The sequence below is a fragment of the Amia ocellicauda genome, chromosome 14 (genome assembly GCF_036373705.1).
Source record: "Amia ocellicauda isolate fAmiCal2 chromosome 14, fAmiCal2.hap1, whole genome shotgun sequence".
In the NCBI taxonomy this organism is placed as follows: Eukaryota; Metazoa; Chordata; class Actinopteri; order Amiiformes; family Amiidae; genus Amia; species Amia ocellicauda.
In genome coordinates this window covers 8,386,782-8,400,254 of record NC_089863.1, presented here as the reverse complement: position 1 = coordinate 8,400,254, position 13,473 = coordinate 8,386,782, and the positions used below count along the sequence as shown (strand labels likewise).

At 40.3% G+C, this 13,473-nt stretch overlaps 1 protein-coding gene across 3 annotated transcripts in view; it reads right to left on the bottom strand.

The window, feature by feature from the left end:
- fxr2 (FMR1 autosomal homolog 2) overlaps window positions 1-10,038 on the bottom strand; it is a 33,267-nt gene extending 23,229 nt beyond the window's left edge. For 2 of the 3 annotated variants that reach the window (XM_066722775.1, XM_066722776.1), the window contains exon 1: window positions 9,431-10,038. In XM_066722775.1, the coding sequence (XP_066578872.1) occupies window positions 9,431-9,481 (51 nt within the window). In that variant the 5' untranslated portion in view covers window positions 9,482-10,038. The remainder of the gene's footprint in view (window positions 1-9,430) is intronic. The other variant, XM_066722777.1, reaches the window with a different exon arrangement.
- Window positions 10,039-13,473: the final 3,435 nt, after the last annotated feature.

Sequence of the window (13,473 nt, the reverse complement as noted above, 5' to 3'; positions counted from 1 at the left end):
GTCCTCACACCAAGGACCATTTTATTTAGTTTTTTTTTTTACCATTGTAATCCTTGCAAGTTTCCTACTATGACTTGCAAAACTTTACTGAAAAGCTGAAAGCTAAACCTTCTACTGGAAGTTACAGTTCTCGATTGAATATGCATGTCCTGGAAAGCTGTAAAACAATTGTACTTGACGTTTGTTTAGCTTTTTACTCCCAAAATAATTACACCGATTTCAGCATTAAGCATGAGCATCTCACGTAGTCACTTTTGCCATAACAGCAAACAGAAGTAGTCCAACAGTAAAAACAATTCAACTGATATCTGTTTCAAGTTCCATCAACATTAATAATCTAAGAGTAACAGAATCCAGGCAGAAGAATCAAACGACGCTAATCCAGAAGGCCAGCATACTGTTTGATTTAATGTCGTTAGTAAGAATGACGAGTCAAATTAAATCAGAGCACACCACGAATCGAGCACAGACAGCCCACTTGTGTACAGTGCAGCTCAGTTATTCCAAAAACAAATCTTTACTATAACAATCCTTTCACTTTTTATAGCTATTTGTATTAATTGTCCCCTGCAGGTTAGCTGTAGGCATATCTTAAATGTTTCTCGGACCCCTCATTCCACATCAAAGTGTTGCGTGTGCTGAGACCTCCCCAGATACAGAATATTTGTGAAGAATATCTGGAAGGCAAGTTATAAAATTGGCTGCTATTGTCAGTGTGAGGTGAACAATGGTGTACTGAAAGGTGCAAAAGTTACAATTCTTTGAGTGCTAGGTTACTTCTCAGGACATACTGTGTGTGTACCCCTGAAAGTTTTGTTGTGCAGGATGAGAATGAGTTAACATAAAACAGTGTATACATAAACCAGAAGGAAATCTAGTGCGGAATTAACGAAGACGGGTCAAATGAGAGGGAATCCATTCAAAGCAGCTGTGGGCAGTCCCATGGTTCTCCCAGTAGGGTACAATTTACATTTTTCTTTGTATGAAGTTCTAAAACTGCAAACTACGAAGGTCACACCAAAAGCAAAACTCCCGATAATTTTTTTGAAGTATAGTTTTATTGCAATTGATATTGGTGCTCTGTCAGAAATAACGACACCATTGGTTCCCGCCACTGCTGGCAAAATTATGTTTGCTTTTATGGTATTACAGATTCCTGTCCAAATTTGGACATAACTATACTTAGTCTATTTAAAAGGGTGAGGATTTAAAAAAATGTTGCTTTAAGAAACGATCTTCAAACCACTTTTCCAACTCCGAGATGTGGACGCAGTTTTAAAATTAGTTTACGGTGCCGAGATGGGATTTTTCCTGAGATCATGGAGAAGCCTGGAAATGGTGACGGGTTTGCAAGACGGGGTCTGATTTCACTCTGTGGAACATGCGGGGGGGCTGTGCCAAAGAGGCGACCGCCCAACCCCCTCCCCGTCAGAAATCTGTTCCTCATCAATCACTCCCCACCTCTCTACCATACTAAGGGGCCAATAATTAGCCACAAGGAGGGCATAAATGCCACAGGCTCCAAGGACAGCGCGACAGGGCCTTATTAGGGACAAAAAGGGACAGGTTTCCAGAAAGCGAGAGTGCGGAGGACTGAGGAATCCACTGGGGAACAGGATAAGGGGGAGAATTAGCAAGGTTAGATGCACTTGGGTGACAATTGCAAAGACCGAAAAACATGACCAGTCTCTCCTGAATAGACGTTAAACATTTTTTTTACAAATCAGCACAGCATTAACAAGCCATCAGAGAATAATCCTGGATGTCCCAAATTATTCCAGAACTATGCAACTGCTATAAATATCTAGCAGTTTAAAACAATGAAATGCAAGTCTCTAAACCCACATTCCTCATTATAGCCATGCAAGCTAAAAGTGTCCCTCACTGGACCCAAGGAGCACCCAATATGTGTGGCTAGGAGATGGTTTTTAAATCTGTATCCAAGACATTGGCATACTAATAAGAAGTTTAATTTCCCATTAAGAACTCACAATGACACACTGAAATCTAAATTATGATGGTTAAAATGTCAGAATAGGTGAGGAGCGTAATTGTGAATGAACAAAGGTGAACGAGACATAACCTTGAAATGAATCAGCTTTGGTCCTCAATCAACTGCTTTTTCAAAGGTTAAAATCAAGTGAACTGGCTCAAAATACATTGAGATGTCATGTGACCACGTATAAATGCACAAACCTGAAAGTTACCCTCTCTCACAGGTCCTTCGCAGACTGTGGGGTAAAGACACTTCTAAAGGATGCAGGACCCGAGTGTCCGTGGCCAAATTCATGACAGATAAGACCAATGGCTATTTCCAGCCACAAGCAGACACGTTGAGCCGCAAGACTTCAGGGATATGCTTCTGTTTTAAACGATGAGAGGATAGATACTGAATACTGGCAGGACTTCCACACACTTCATGCCAGGCTCCCCTTCCGGTGACTAAAAAGATACACCAGAGCCCTGAAATAGCACAGGTAATTGCAAAACCCATCTGCCACTTTTATCTGGTCTGCCTCAGCTGTGAACTGCAGTTGTCTGTGAAATGTAAGGAAATGTAATAATAAAAAAAAAAAAAAAAAAAAAAAAGCAAGGCTGTTTAAATGGTTGACTTTTATACCTACAATGTCTCACCAAGCTAAGCGATTATTAAAGTCTCATGGTAATACCACCATTACACATCAAGCAACAGTCTTACCATGCGTTGAGTACTGCTAAGGTGGCAAGGAGCTGTCACTCAACACTCCGAGGATTCACAGATAGTGCTTTATTGGCTTTAAGGCTTATTTTCTGAGGCATAGAGCAAAACATCTCAATTAACATTACACACTTGTGTTATCAGGAAAAATACTGCAAGGAATCCTGAAAAACACTGCCATGAATATTGTAACTTAAAATCAATCTTGGTTGAAGATGCGGGAGGTATTGGAACCTCCGAAAAAAACATGACAACGCATGAAAGCAGTGACCATAAGTTAAAGCTCATTCACATGTAAACTGAGGTTTTAATTTGTAGAATTACCTGGCCTAATATCACATCTTATTTAAAATTATTCTTAAAATCTTATTTAATGTCCATGCCTTGACATTTTCCCCCTTTGGATATTTAAGATTCCCTCATATAAAACACTACTTTTGGAGAGCATACTACAGAAAATATATGCTTTCAAAGGTGGTGAAAGGGAATTGAAATATCTCATACCACTAAAAAACAACTCTGCTGGAATCCTTTCGGAGAATCTGATTGAGGTATTTAAAAGCCCCAAAAACTGATATCAATGCAAACAACTGAAGATAGAACAACGACAAAGCCCAGATTAAATATCACCTTAAGTACATCGAGAAGGACATAAGCAGCAATTATTCAGACGAGAACTACGTTATTTGGATCAGACTTCATTACCAAGTAGTGAAAGCTGATTCACCAAGATGATTCAACGTGTTCCTTGGATCAATACGCCAAGAGCAAACAAAGCAAGAAGGGGCTAACACAACTAACCTTGTTCGATGCATCCTCTAGGGAAAATCTCACAATGATGTTGATTGATTTTATGCCACGCCCATTACGAGAACGCTCATTATTAAGCTCTAAAAAGTAAACATCTGTTTATTAAACATACCATTTTACTACTGATGTGCTTTCCATACTAAACACATAAGTACAGCAACAAACTCAAACTGGAAGTCACAGTGGACACGGCAGCTCTAAAATTCAGATTAAAAGGTGAAACCTCGGAACAATTTCCACCTCCCAATAAGTTTGAAATTACTCCCTGTACTCCACTGTTTTGATCCTGAAATAACCTGACTTTTAATGACCTACGGCATGGTGCAACTGTGGGCTGTGCTCGGTCTCGCCATCTTAAATTTTAAGGAAGCAACTGTCAAATGTATCCCACCAGCTACTGTGAGAATTTCAGTGACTGTGGCCCCATTGGAGTCAAGGCCCAATCACTACTAATGGCTAAATAGCAACTTTGAACCCTGGATTCTGGAGAAAGCAATAATTGCTTCCTTGCTGCACTCATGTGTTCCACATCATTCTGTTACTATTTCACATTAGCACTTCCCACGATAAGTATTCAATTTAAATTGGTTCTGAAAGGATTTCTATAACCCTTTTCCCCGGGTTCATTAAGAAAGGGCAATGAGGTCGGTCTACAGCTGCAGAAATGCAAGAACAAGCTGACATGCATTACTAGTCCAAACTGAATTGGCCACCACCTGGGTCAAAGAGCAGACTTCTTACAATCAGATGTTTTATTGAAAGAACTGGCCTACATGCTAACTTGGGTCATGGTGTTCATAACAAATCAGAAGCTAGATCATACTGTATTGAAAGGCCTCCAGGGGCAGCGCATTATCATTAATGGATAGTTCAGGTTTTTCAATGGCACAGGAATTTTTGTTATTACAGGTTATTCAAATTCACTTTGCATCACTGCTGGACTAATTGGCAAGATTGCTGAACTCTAGTAACTATTGATCTGAGGATTCCATCTTCTCTTACAAAAGGCAGGAACACTTGACAAAAAAAACAAAAAACAAAAAAACTTCTGAAAGAGGTGGCCTTCTTAAAGACTTCAGAAATCATTAGAAAAAGTGACAATAAGTGCACCCTACAATTGTTGAAATATCACATTTAATAATAATCAAAACAAGTGGTTCTCTCTGAATGCTTTTCCTTCTCTAAGGAATTGCTTGTTTTCTATGTTACAAGTCATAAGCAGGTATATCGACTGTCATAGCAAGTATAACCGACACGGGGAGCTTGAGGATAAAAACAAGGAGACTTTGTAACACCTCTCAGCACAGCAGGATAGAACCACTTTGGTCATTCTTTAACAGTTACCATAAAATATCAGTCTTCTCAGATTTATTTTAAACCCTTTCGTCCCGAGGCTGCAAAGGACTTGAAAATGTTTGAATTTTCTTTATGGCCAAGGAAGCAGACAGATGGGTCAAGTGCCACTAGCCAGGCCTCATGAAGTGAAACAAGAAAGATGCAGCTAATGCTTGCTGGGTTCAAATGGATATGGGTATCTGGTTCTCTTCTTGATTCAAAGGTGGGTTAAACGGAAATTTCTATAGCGAGTATTAGTGACTGTCATATGGCAGAACATGTGATGACCTGAGAAAAAATGGTTCATGGAATCTGATACTCCTGCCAGAAAAGAGGTTCCTCTATGAGTTTATAGAAACAAATGGATAGGTACAGAAGGACACCCATTATTTCTCAGTATGACAAGACATTCCTTCACATTTCCAGCTTCCACTCCCTTGAGAAATCTGGGGAAGTTCAGCTGCCAATATTTATAATAACTGAAAGTAAACCTTCACCTATCACATACATTCCACTCAATACATTCTTTTAAGCATTAGGAACATGTAAATATGTATGCAACTACAAAAAAATTAAATACTGCCTTTTGATTATCATTTCATGACCAAATTTACTTTATGTATTAGTCAGTTCCGGCTCCTCATTCTCTTGCTTCAGCTGGCCCTTAATTAAGTCATGGGTTTGACATTAAATCCACAAGACCAAATCATGAAAACAAAAACGCTGTTGTTCACGATAAACTGCATGATAAACAGACAATTTGAAGTGAATCATGATCATGGTTTTCATCTAAAATGTATAACAATGAAACTACATCTTAAGCAGTGCTATATGCATTACAAAAAAAACACCAAAAGGAGTTTATTGAAAGTCATTAAGTGAAAACATTCCCATCTCTTAGACAAACAAATTAGCTTAGATGTTCACTGTCTTTTATAACACAAAACCTCAATGTTTTGTGGTTGGAGTGAATTGTTTATTCTATGAACTTGAATAAGATATGCAGCTGCCTACAATACTCAGTATTTCAGTAATGTTGTCACAGGTGTAGTTGAGCTAACTGATCTGGTGAGGCTCTGAAATCCGTGCTCTCTCTGGTCCAGGTGAAGCTGGCTAACATTTGCATTATAAAAGGTCACCTGCAAGCACTTAAGACTATCGATAATGGAACCATGCTTTGAAAAAAGGAAAAGAAAAAGCTGTCTTTTTTTATTATTATTATTTTTTTAAGAATTTCTACGTTATCTGAAAAAGGTTAATGCTGATTCCCCACCTCACTTGATATCCCTTTAATAGGACATGAACTCAAGCCTTTTAAAAGCAGGCCCATTCCTTTACAATGGCAAAGGGTGAAGTATATTGAAGGAAATGGTGAGTTTGGGATGTTTCATTACACATGAAACTTTTCTTCACTGCAACACACATTTAAAAATGTACACCATTTTAAACTAAAGGTTTATGAAATAACTGATAGGTTGCACTTCAAGATATCTGTACAGTAACATGTACAGCCTTCATGTATAAAAAGCCTTCATGGTTGTATTACATGTGCAAATAATGATATTAGCAGATTTTTATTTTTGGGTTGCTTAGGTCTTTAAAGTTTCACATTTATTACATCTCAGCAAAGGAGGGCAATACATTTACACCCTACAGTATTTATTATGAAGGTTGGTGCTTTACACTCAAATACAACTGAAAAAACATTTACAGATTAAGTTTTTCACTTTAAGCTTCCATTAAACATAAGAGATCTAGTTGGGAACTGGGCAGCACAGAAAAATGAAATAGGCATAGCAGACATGGCAAGAGAAGTTAACCTAAACCAGGTAAAACCAGCAAAGAATAATCATGTCAAATCAGCAAATTTATGAGCATAGCTCTGGGGAGCAATCTAATTGCTCAACATCAACAGCATGGTGGTGCCTAGGGGAATGTGACTGCAGAGAGCAGGTAAATATTTTTAATTAACAGTCAATTTAAAACCAGGAAGTAAAACACCAGCTACCCACAAGAAGAGGCATGTTGCCTTGCCATTCCCAAAGATAGGAAGACAACATTTTCATGGGTAGGGATTATTCCAGCTGGAAGCAGTGCTAGTATGAGTCGGGTCATTGAAGTTGCCCACTGGACTGATGAGTCACGACAGCATTCCACTCTCAATAGGATGTACGCGGTGCAATTAACTGGCGTGTTTTAATAACTTGATTTGATTTAGCTTGCAATGCCAGATCGGCCTCTACAGGAACAGCTGTACATAAAAGTTCTGCATCTCCAGCACATTGGAGAGTTTTGCGTACTGTAGAAGAGTGCCCAGACTCATGCATTTCCTCTTTGTTCTCAGCAATATGCAAACTAAAGCATTTATAACAGGCAGATTAAAAGTAACCTATGTGAAGAAGAATGAGGCAAACAGGACATGAAACTAAATCTTAAGCACATTCATCTGTCCCGAAGAAAACTGACCCATCGCTGGCTTGGCAAGAGCTTTGGCACAGCATTGTAACAGTCATCACTAACACTGGGTGGCAAAATGATCAGCTCATGTATGCCGGTTGTGTCTCCCAAGTTATGCCTGAAAACATCAATCGGTAGGGATGAGTTTTGTGCAGAGATATGTCCACAATATGAATTCCATAAAATGAGAGTTTTAAAGAAAGATTGAAGAAATATACAGTTCACAGCACTAGTTACTATTGTAAGCATTAAGGCCTAGATGTTGACAAAAGACCAACACTTTTTGATGCAGTCTACTCACAATTGGGTAAGTTTCCTCATATTTAAATTATTCTATAACAATATACTGAATTTATTTCAAGGCAATTGGGTGATTGAGGATATGTCTTGTATTCTTATAATATTCCTACTGGGCAGTACAACTTTTACAAATGAGAGGCACAAACTGCTAAAGAGTAGCAGTCTGAATCCTCAAATTATATATTCTGCAATGAAGGCAGAAGTATCGCCACACCATCTGACATTAATAAGCAATTATTGTAAATAAACTCTGAATACTGCATTGGAAAGGCTTATGCCTGTGCTAGTAGGTTCCAGGGAGAAAAAACAACTATACTAGCAAAAAATTCCTTAGTAAACACGACTTATTAGCCTAAATATATGCACAGTGGATTTCAATTGTGTCATCAGGTTCATGCCAGAATACAAGTATGACTTTATTCTAAGTGTTCAAGATACATCAGGATCCTAAGGGTGGGACAAACCTGTTCTCCCCACCCAATCTGATGAAGCATAGCATTTATTAGGTCAGCTGTGAAGGTATCCGTGCATCTGACCAGGCTACGGAGCCACCAGGTCCTGAGCGGACGAACGCATTCCAGGTATTTGGGCTCGAGTTCGAAAGCACAGCACGTGGGTTTGAATAAAACGCCTTCTTGAAGAACAGACCAATCTCAAACCTCTACACCAACTGGAGCAAAATAAGGGACGGAGGCCAATCTGTCCAAGTCCAAACATGAATGGAGTCCAACACAACATTAGGAGGAAAAGGAGATGAGAAAATTGCAAGCTAGTACCTGATGGGTCAAGTAGGTAGAAGTTCCTGCCACAAAATACGCCTTTGCAAAAAGCTTTGGAGTCTCATTTATCCAACTAGATATAATTAATAGAAAATTTCCACTGAACAACAGAGCCATTTACAGGTTTTTTTTTTTTTTAAAGCAGCATCATGTGTTGGTTATTTTATGCTCTTTTCAGTGAACTTTCACATAAGGGAATGGAAGTTATGACATTCTTATTCATATGTGCGTCTGTATATTGTTTTCTTTACTGTTTTATAGTCCATTTTATGGTTATGGTTATGATTTTTATGGTTAAACCTAGAGGGGATTGGTCTGCCTTGGATTTAAGCACTTGTTTCTATCCTTGTGGATCCTAAATCACTACCAATACACAAACTCCAGGCAAAACTTTCCTCAGATTATTGGATGATATTTAGGGAAACAGACCCCGGCCTGGTACCCCACTGTGGAGGCAAGGAAGGGGCTGCCAGGATGGAGTCATGATCAGAGTTTAGGTTACAACACAAAAGCTTAAATATGGACTGGGTTACAGCAGGACTGTGGAGCAGAGTAAAGAGGGGGGGGTACAATATTTAAAGCCATGTGGTGGTTTTAATACGAGACCCCAGAAGGAGTATGGTATAATTATAAAAGGGCAAATCTAAAAGAGGGGTAGGGGTTATCCTGGGGAGTAATTCAACTGCAATACCAATCTGAACAGTAAGTGAAATCGCCTGCAACGTGGTGCAAGCTCGAAACAAAAACAAAAAGCAGCCAGCGATCAATAGAGAAGACGCAACTTCCCCTCTCAGCCCCGTTTCATTAGCATAACCACCCCGGGTCTATTGTGCGAGCCTGGGTGGGCGCTGGAAGCCATGCAGACCGGATAAACACCGACCATGACACCGGTGGGAGAGAAACAGGAGGCCGAAAAAAGATGTCCAACAACAGACAGAGACTCACCCCCCTCCCCACCCCCCAACACGGGCCTGTATGAGGTCTCACACTGGCACACAAACAATACAGGCTCCGAAATGATCCAGGTCCCTCTCTCTCCCTCCCTCCTCACCTTGTAAAAGGCCCCGTTGGAGCCGCGAACCTCCACCGCCAGGCCGTCCATGCTGGCCGCGTCCAGGGTCCTCAACCTCTCCGCCGCCGCCGCCACTCCGACCCCGTTGGAGTCCGGGACAACCCCCAGTTTTCCGGGCCCTCCGCCGCCGCCGCTCCTGGGGCGCTTGAGGAGGTCCTCCAGTGTCACCGGGTGTAAGGGTAGGGAGTTACGGGGTAGAGGGGAGGGAGGTGGTCACTGCCGGCCTGGGGGCCGCTAAACAGGCAGGCAAGTGCGGATTGGGTGCCGGAGCGACCGGAGGGGCTCGACGCGGGTCCGCCTGGTCCTATTGATAACCCGCCGGGTGAATAACGACTCTTATTGACAACCTACGTCACCGAGGCGCTCTTTCCCTCCGCTGTGGCGCCGAGGCGGTTGATTGTGAGCGGCAGTGGGGGAGTCGGTGTCTGTGTTTCGGCGTATTTCTGGCGTCGTCGCCTCCTCCTCCGCCTCCCAGCAGCTGCCTGTATTATTATCACCGCCGGCGAGCCCAACTGCGCCGCCCGTCCCCCAACAACGCACGCCGAGAAAGTGAGACGGCGAGTGAGTGAGTGACCCCCTCACAAGTCCCGCCCCTTGACCCCCCACGGGATCCGCCCTCCCCGGCAGATCCGCGTCTCTCATTGGAGGGCACCCACGCCTGTCAGTTGCAAGACCTGCGCGTCACGCCGTAGTCCCCGGACATCCCCCGAACGCAGACCGGTACCTCCTGCTCGGCCCCACCCATTGCCTAACCCATGTGGAGCTTCCCATAGGCCAGGCTGGGTGTCAATCAAATGAAGGCTCGACGTGATTGGTTGACTCCGCAGGTTTTTACCCTCAGGTATCCCCAGTTCTCGCTGGATGACTACCGTAAAACTCAGTAAAGAAGCGCCGCCCTTCAAATGTTTTCTGTATTTTTCTAGAAAAGCGAGTGACTGTGGATATCAGTGACTGTTTTGCTAATTAGTTTAAGAATTGTTTGTATGCATGTATTTAGTATTTTTAAATAGGTTTTTATGCGTTTCATTATTGATTAAAGTTTAGTGCAAAGACAGTAGTTTATGATTTTGGGGAGTCTTTTAACTTGACAATATATTGACAAATGCTAACATGTACCTGAAGACAAAGCTTCACATGCAGAAGATATGATTTTAGAACTGAATACATCGCCAACATTAAATAATTAAAAAAAAGCAACAACAACAATATTATTATTATTATTATTAATAATAATAATAATAATAATAATAATAATAATAATAATAGTAGTAATAATAATAGACAGATAGATATAAATATAAAAATAGGAATTGAAGAAGCTTGAAATTCACCTTGAAGGTGTCTGAAAATGTATCAAAGTGTTTTAGCTTTTCAGAGGTCTTTCAGAGGACTGGGCTCTTATTTATTTGTAGTATTACTAGTTGTTACATTAATTGATTCATTACCATCTTACCCAGGACTTCCACGGACACAGTACAGAAATAAAGAGAACTATAAAATCAACCAGATTCTACCCTCCCACACCAGTTTTGCGTTGCCCTTAGTTTAATGTTACTATATGGTTTGGTTGGTTGTTTTTTGGAGATCCTTCCAGAATAGGACCGATGTTGCTCTGCTGATTTACATACAGTTTAGCCAAACAGGCAGACCCTTCCATCTTTTTGGTGTGATTTGTGCTATTATAGGGGTCATAGTCAGTTGTCTGTGATGACGTGCAATGGCCGGCAATGGTGGCCTCCTGTGGAACTTCTACATTAAGATACTTCAAAATACTGTTCTGTTTAATCCAGCCGCTAGTCATAAGCAATCAGAAAATAATCAAATTGGCTCAATCAGTGAAAGACTCTGGTGAGCACATAGTTTGGACTTATAGACCTGAGAGAAAATGACAGGATGTGGACCAATATGCCATAACCAGCTGTGACTAAGTTTCCCACAGTAAAGAGAACAACAGGCCAAATTAATCCAGGGTTTCTTCAGCTTGTGACAAAGAGGGGCCTGTTATAGCTTGGCGATGTCAGTCATTGCTGTAGTATCAGTTAGTCCTCCCCATAATGCTCCTGAGTAGAACATGTTTCAGAGGTGTATTAGTTGCCTACATCTATTTTGTGTTGAGCACAGGAGGGGCACCAGTGATCTGAATCAATTGAACAGTCAATAATTCATAATTTGAAAGATCTATACGTGGAAAAATAAATGGCCAAAAAAAAACAAGCCAAGTATGCCAAGAACGATTACACTATGTAACACAATTTTTGTTTGTGGGTAGTAAGTGTTATTTCCTAATTGCTTGTGCCTCAAAAGTATAGAACATGGCTATTATTCCCCACAAACTGTATTTACAGTATAATTGTAAATCTCAAAAAACTACTCACTTCTAAATCTTTTGTAGTCATTTTTGTATTACTTTAGTATAAATACATGTTAATTTGGATTCATATGTTGTTTTTTCCTGACACAAATTCGCCCGTTTTCTCATTGGAAATAATTACATTTCAAAATATCACTGTCCTGGTCACAAAAGCAAAGTTTGTGGGGAATAATAGCCATTTTCTATACTTTTGAGGCATAAGGAATTAGGAAATAACACTTACTACCCAGGAACAAAACAAAAAAAACAATTGTTACATGGTGTTATCACAGGGAATGCCACAAAACCTCCAAGTGTGATTCGGTGTTTGACAACAACCTTCTGCTTTGTAATTTTACATGACCACTGCTCTTTTTATTCTTCTTCTGTTGCATTTTCTATTGGAATAATCCAATGATTCAATAAGACTGAGGACCATCTTACTTCTTTTCATTACTTGTTATTAGCTCCCACCATGGGGGGAATTATCTTTAGTTTTTATGATTCATACTGTATCAATAGAGAACACAACATATTGCTTTAGACTCAAATCAAAATCGGTAATAATAAAACTGTTACAGATTCATTCTATTTTATTTCCATTGGAGAACTCAAGTCTTTTCACCCTTAAACAGATATCTGTGTAGTTGTTTCAGTTGTTTAAGGCAATCAGCAGATCTGCAAAGGGAATTTATTAGCCTAAAACGATGACACGGGTAAAAGCAGCCAGTCAGAACTAGAAAGAGAGTGATAATCCAATTCTTCATGCTCAGTTGCTCCCTTCGGAAGATCCCTCTCACTCGTCCCACACTGCAGAATGTGTCTGCCCCTGTGATTGACATCAGGCAGGTGACAGGGCAGCTGTGGCGCCAAGGACCCCTAGGTGACACGTTCAGCTGTCTCAGGGGGTGGAGGGCTGTAGGGGGTTTGGGATCTATTTATACCATCTGCTTCTGGCTGCACAAGTGGTAGACTTTCTTTATCACAGGGGTTTTATCTTACAAAGGGGTCATTTGCACAGTGATTTTAAAGTAGTTTTTTGTATTGCAGGTCCCTGAGAAATGTTGCATTGATGAGGAATTGTCTGCTCATCTTCTCTTGTGAAGTGAGCCACAGTGAGATTTTTTCCATTCATAAATGTACACTTCTCCCTTGCATAATATAATAAAGATACAAACATATTCTGTTGAAAAACAACTAATCTTTTTGTTTGATTGTATTTACATTGTGAAGCTACAGTACTGGACTGTACAAATATTTTGAAAAACTGTTTTTAAGGAGGAAGTTCACAACATTATAAAGTGCATACAACACAATGTCCCATAGAGGGCAGTGTTGCACAGAATATTCACAGCCATGATACGGGTTTCTTATTCAAAATGTGTAGTTTTTTTTTAGAACCTCACATTAAGCAATTAGTAGCAGTAGAGATCAGATAATCTTGCTTATTCATCAGTAGCTTTAAATTCAAGAGCCCCATCACAACCCTTCCTGAAAAGTTCCAATTCCACTCCCTGAGGGTCAAAATAGGTTTTGGGTTTTCCTGTTCAATTCTGATCTTAAATACTTCATACCTATAATGAAAACATACCCAAAAATCTACCCAACACTCAGGGATTGCAAGTGCATACACCTACCCTTGTGAAAGATTTGTTTCCTAATTCTATACATT